Below are 5,662 nucleotides of genomic sequence, written 5' to 3'. Positions count from 1 at the left end.
GTTGCTCTGGGGCATCAGTGTTTCTGTTTAATTCAGCTCAGATCCAAACCGCTGTAGCATTTAATGAGCCTCAGACCATTTACAGCCGCCTTTTTTGTTTAACCATGACTTTAAATTCACTAGTGCAGAGCCACTTTTTCCTCAGTCTGTGTTCTTTCACACAGAACACAATATGTCACTTGTTGATGTTGTAATTTTCCTGTTTATGAAATCACAGTTTGGTGTTTGCAGCAGAGGCATTTCTAGGCTAACAGTTATTGTTTGGCTAAACTTTTGAAAATATTTTATTAACTATATTTGCCTTAATGTAGAAATTCAGGTCATCTGACTTTGTCGTGACTTAGTTATTTACTATCTCAGTTACTATTCAGCTGATTTTTTAATTCATGTAGTTCAGCCTTTTTATTTAGTCCTCCTGTAGGTCGGTTTCTAGAAGACGTCTCCTCTTATCCAGGAGGATTTTCTTCCATACTGAATTGGTTTTGTCTTAGCAGCTTCAGATTAAATGACCTGGCTAACTGAGGACCTACACAGACACCTGGCTCCTAATCATGTTTTCCATTTAGTACATTTTGTACAGACACTATGGAATATACATGGTTTTGCAAATCACCCATTTTAATCTCTTTCCTGCAGAGTGCATCGGTTCCTGCCCCCCCTGCACCTCCTGCTCCATCACAGCAGGGTGTTGAGGAGCTGTCAGAGGCCGTGGCAACACTGAACACGCTGGAGGAGGTCATGAAGTATCTGGAACCTGAGAGATGGCAACTGGATATGGAGGAGTTGTACAAACCTACGTGGCACTTGCTCGGAAAATCCTTCATTCACACCCGAAAGGCCAGAGGTATTACATTTTTTTTCTGTAAAATGGACTGGCACGGCAGCTTGCAGTTATCGTGACGATGCAATTCTCTGTGCTCTTTTAAGGTGGGGTAGATCTCACTCAGTTAAGAGAGGATGTTCGCCTCTACAGCTGCACCCCGCGCAACTTCTCCGTGTCCTTGCGCGAGGAGCTGAAGAGGACAGATGCCATCTTCTGGCCCAGCTGCCTCCTGGTGAAGCGCTGTGGTGGAAACTGTGCCTGCTGCTCCCATCGCTGCTTCGACTGTCAGTGTGTTCCAGCCAAAACCACCAAGAAATACCATGAGGTAAAGAACCAAAACATCAACAGAATATTACTAACCTAACAAGTGAATCAAAAAATCTGATATTTAAAGTCTTTTTCTGGTACACAACATATATATATTTTTAAGCTGTTCTTTGGAACGTCCTTGTTTTGTCAGGTTCTGCTGCTCAAACACCGGAACGGTGTTCGAGGCCTGCAGAAGATGATGACTGATGTGCCGTTGGAGCACCACGAGGAGTGCGCCTGCGTGTGCAACGATGACTCGGACTGAACTCAGGAAGAACTGCCACTGGACTTAACACAGGATTTTTTTAAAAAATGTTCTACTAGAAGAAGACAAACGTGGCCACTCTTTTTGTGACATTCTGTTTTTTCATACTACTCTGCTGGGAGCTAACAAGACTTTCCTTTCATCCTATTGTCCTTTCACTAATTGGACAGAGCGGAACAGACTGGAATCTAATGAAACTTGTGAAATTGATTTGACTGCTGTGGGATATCAATGGAGAGCATTTTTTAGAGAGACACAAATTCACTGGAGCAAATCAGGACTGTTACCTGTGTGCCCCGAAGACTCCCTTCTGATGCCTCTCACTGATAAAAGCACAGAGGCTTTTTTTTTTCCTCCTCCTGTTTTATAGAGATCTCTTTTCCGTTAGACCCTGTGTGGGCTGAGAGTGTCACGGAAATTGGGAGCTTCTTTGTTCAAGTACTTTTTTATGTCTACCAGCCCTCTGTTTCTCTGTCATTACCAGCCATGTAATAGAGGCTGTCTGTTCGCCCACAGTTTCCTTTTGCTCTTCCGCTTGTTTTATCTAAGAATAAAATTTGGAGCCTCTTTTCATAATGTGTATATATTTTATTTCACTTCTTTTTTTTTACCATTAGTGCATTTTTCACCAAATATTTTTTTATCTTGTACATCCGGCTGGATGCGGTTCATCAAATCATCTTATTGTAACAACTCTGTTCATTTCAGGTGTGCTCTGTATTATTTCATATTTATTTGATTGATTAATGGGATTTTTTTTTTTTTTTTGCTACATGTTGCTCTACAACGGTCATAGACTATATTTAAGAAATCAACATGGTTATACATTTTTAAACAGATTTTCAATCTTTATTTTAAAACTGAATCTATGTTTGAATTTATGTGTTGAAGAGTTTCCATTAAGGTATTAAAATGACCATTTTAGGTTATTTTTATTGCTATGTTTTCTACAAAAGTCCACCTTCAGTATTTTCTACGATTGTGCTTCGTTGGTTTAGATAGTCACAACTGGATAAAATCTCTTTCCTTTTTTATTTGACTGATAGCACATTACTGTACACAATATTGTTTGTAACAAGACTCCCAATGGAAAAGTATAATTTTCATCAATTCTTATGTTTTGGATATAAATATCCACTGCTTCTGGGCTGAACTTTAGCTGATCTTTCCTTATTCTGTTAAATTATTTCCTAACTTATTTCAATTTGGCTATTATTTGCTTATTTGTTCCCCATGTTTTGCAATGTCTATCAGTTCAACTTATCTCCTTTTATTTCTGGTAATAATAGTGTCATGTCTTGTTTATTTTTTATTTTCATGTCCAAGTTTCTACAACCCTGTAAATGTTGTTCCTTCACTTTTCTTAGCTTTTTTGGGGCTATAAATGTAAAACAAATAATAACATACACACAAAACAAATCTATTGAAAAATGCAAAAGCTAAGCTAAGTTTTATAGCTAAGATTCAGCTACTTTTGAATAGGTTAGATCACAAGTTAGCTTTTCCTGAGCTAACCATTCTGTTACTTTTTCTACTACTCTTTGTGTTGACTGACTACTTGCACACTGCACCAACATTGTCTATCTTAAGCTTATGGTGGTCCAACATGACTATACATAGGGTCCAATCATACACACCAACTCCCATTGTGCTTTGTTTATCTTTAAATGAGATTGTAATTCAAACTGTGCGTCATGTTTATGGGCCCAGAATGTAGTGAGATTGTAGACCTTTACAGAAAATGTTTATTGAAAGCTTCACTTTTCATATATATTTATACAAAGTACAAATCTACGTTCTGGTCGTATTCTTCAGCTTACTAGCAACAGGATGACTGTGCTCATTTCTTATATATGGTCTATGGCAGTGGTATAAGCCTTTTCATTGTTGATTTTCATTTTCTCGTGGATATGTTTGTGCAAGCCTCTCTGTTCACCATTTCATGTAAGTTATTTATCTCTACCTTTGCATCGGCTGTTTGTGTATTTGGTTATGTTGATGATATTGATTGTTGGCATAGTATTGGAGCAATGAACCACGAACAAAAAAGAAAACATTAATTATCAGTGAACAAATGCAACTTAAATACAGATGTCAAAACCAGAGCTGAGGAAAGTTTTGAGTGTTCTGCAATCAGTGGCGACAAGGTTATTTATGGTATCACTGCGACAGGATCAAAAAGGGAATTCAGGCAAAGTAGGTAGAGATTTTCTTGTGAACTGTAAAATAGCTGTGTATATATTTCCCAACAGTTTTCCTCTCAGTTCATCGTATTTTATACTAATGTTTTCCTTCAATATTAATTCTGGGAATTTCACCACCTCTTTTCAACATGTCTCTAAATTTCGGTTAAAAAATCATTAATAAAAGCGAAAATGTTTATATATTTTAGTGAGGTTTCTGACTGATTTTTGTGTTTCTACTTTGAAAAGCAAAGGTGTTACATTTTTTTAAGACTTTCGAATGAATTTTAGACAGAAGTGATCAATTTTCAGATATTGTAGCAGAGCAGTGACATGTTTTCCACATAAAAGACAGAAGGTATGATTCCCAAATGCCAGGTTTAGTCGCATTAGCAAATTAGTCAATCAATATGTGGGGGCTGTAGTGTTCAAACTCTTATATTAATGTAATTATATCAGTCAACAGTGAACAGTTAATGTCAGTAAGCGGATTCTAAATCAATACCATAATAATGTTTGCCTTAATCCATATTTTGTAACCTTCCTTGTCCTTTAACATCTTTGTCGGACAATGAGCGTCAGTGTTCACGCCTTCCTCCAGCCATCAGGTCACACAGGAGGAGGTTTTCATTTGTCCATCTCATGCTGCTGTCCTGCCCAATTATTCTGATCTAATGTGCAGCCTGGCAGCCATCTGTGGTGACGCCAGATGCTTCTGTATAAACACACCGCCTCCTGGTGTGGTTTTCAGAATAAACAGACCGCCTTCCTCACTCGGTGCTGAGTTACGTTGCAGAGGAAACCTCAATGCACTGGCACAAGATGTAACGCTGTATAGGAAGCCAGACTGGTTCTTGAGTGCACTGGTCTATACGGGAGTGAGTGTGTGTGTGTGTGTGTGTGTGTGTGTGTGATATAACCAGTCCTTCCTTCCATGCTTCACCCGCATTTACCTCTGTTGCTGTTAAACCGCAGCAGCCTCAGTCATGTCGGACTGCAGAACCTTTGAGCAATTAACGTGTCTCTCCTAAAACATAATTAGAGTCAACTATAATACATTCTGATTTAAGAAAGAAACATTACGAGACAGTTTTGAGTTAGAACCTCTTTTCAACTGCTTTTTGATCCAACATGTTTCAGGTCCCATTAACAGATACTGGTTGACTACTGGCAACATTGGTTTAACAGGGTAAAAGAAAAAGTCCTTACTGCCTTCCTGTCTGTCCCCCGTAGACATAAATCCTCTTCGCAGCATCAGACAGCACATAGCTCAACCTCACCATCTCATCCCTGATGAAATCACCAGACTAACCTTTCAACAAAACAACAGGTTTGACCTTCCCTCGGCACAGCCAAAACAGATGAATTGTCCTGCACTTTTATACACACAATTACAAGAGATCAAAAGTCACTACTCTGCCTCACAGCCGTCCTTGACCTTTTTGATGGTCAAGTGCAGAGGTCTTTATCAATTTATTCTTCTTTTATTTGCTTGTATGTTGTTCTAAGTTTGAATATTATTATCAATGTTGTTGGATTTTTATGACTTCTGACTGAGGGAAAGCGTAATTGTATTTATCTACCGCTCTGCTGTATGAGATTGACATGAGTGTGTGTGTAAATGGATTACATTGTTACGATTGTATCAAGCTATTTAGCATTAAATTAAATTAAATACCAGGTTACTACAAATTATATTCTAATCAAAACAATTCAAATTAGTTCTAAACCTTTAAAATTACCTAACAAATATATAGTAAATTGTGCGTACGTACAACATTGAAACCGTTGTTGAAGTTTCTCAGGTCAAAAGAAACCACATCAAATTAATGCAAAGTTAAAATGCTCTTTTATATCAACCGTCAGCGTTTCCATAGTCACCTCTTTACATCCATTCATCTTCTGTAACCGGCAGCTGACTATAAATTACAAAATGAAGCCTGCGTATTGATTGGAGCACAAGGTGGTTCACCACTCTGCTGGGGATGATGGGAAAAACACAGCAGCCACTTCCAGATGACATCTCCAGCATCCATAATTGGTGCAGGGTGCCGTACATGGAACCCAATGTCAAATGTAGGG

The 5,662-nt window shown here is 38.3% G+C and overlaps 1 protein-coding gene across 2 annotated transcripts in view; it reads left to right on the top strand.

The window, feature by feature from the left end:
- pdgfc (platelet derived growth factor c) overlaps positions 1 to 4,342 on the top strand; it is a 40,480-nt gene extending 36,138 nt beyond the window's left edge. The window contains exons 4-6 of one of the 2 annotated variants that reach the window (XM_008326606.3): positions 637 to 844; positions 928 to 1,148; positions 1,284 to 4,342. In XM_008326606.3, coding sequence (XP_008324828.1) covers positions 637 to 844; positions 928 to 1,148; positions 1,284 to 1,397 — 543 coding nt within the window. In that variant the 3' untranslated portion in view covers positions 1,398 to 4,342. The remainder of the gene's footprint in view (positions 1 to 636; positions 845 to 927; positions 1,149 to 1,283) is intronic. The other variant, XM_025063233.1, reaches the window with a different exon arrangement.
- The last annotated feature ends 1,320 nt before the right edge of the window (positions 4,343 to 5,662 follow it).

The sequence above is a fragment of the Cynoglossus semilaevis genome, chromosome 15 (genome assembly GCF_000523025.1).
Source record: "Cynoglossus semilaevis isolate Cse_v1.0 chromosome 15, Cse_v1.0, whole genome shotgun sequence".
Taxonomy (NCBI): Eukaryota; Metazoa; Chordata; class Actinopteri; order Pleuronectiformes; family Cynoglossidae; genus Cynoglossus; species Cynoglossus semilaevis.
Note: the sequence above shows the minus strand (reverse complement) of the source record. Positions and strands in the feature narration are given on the sequence as shown.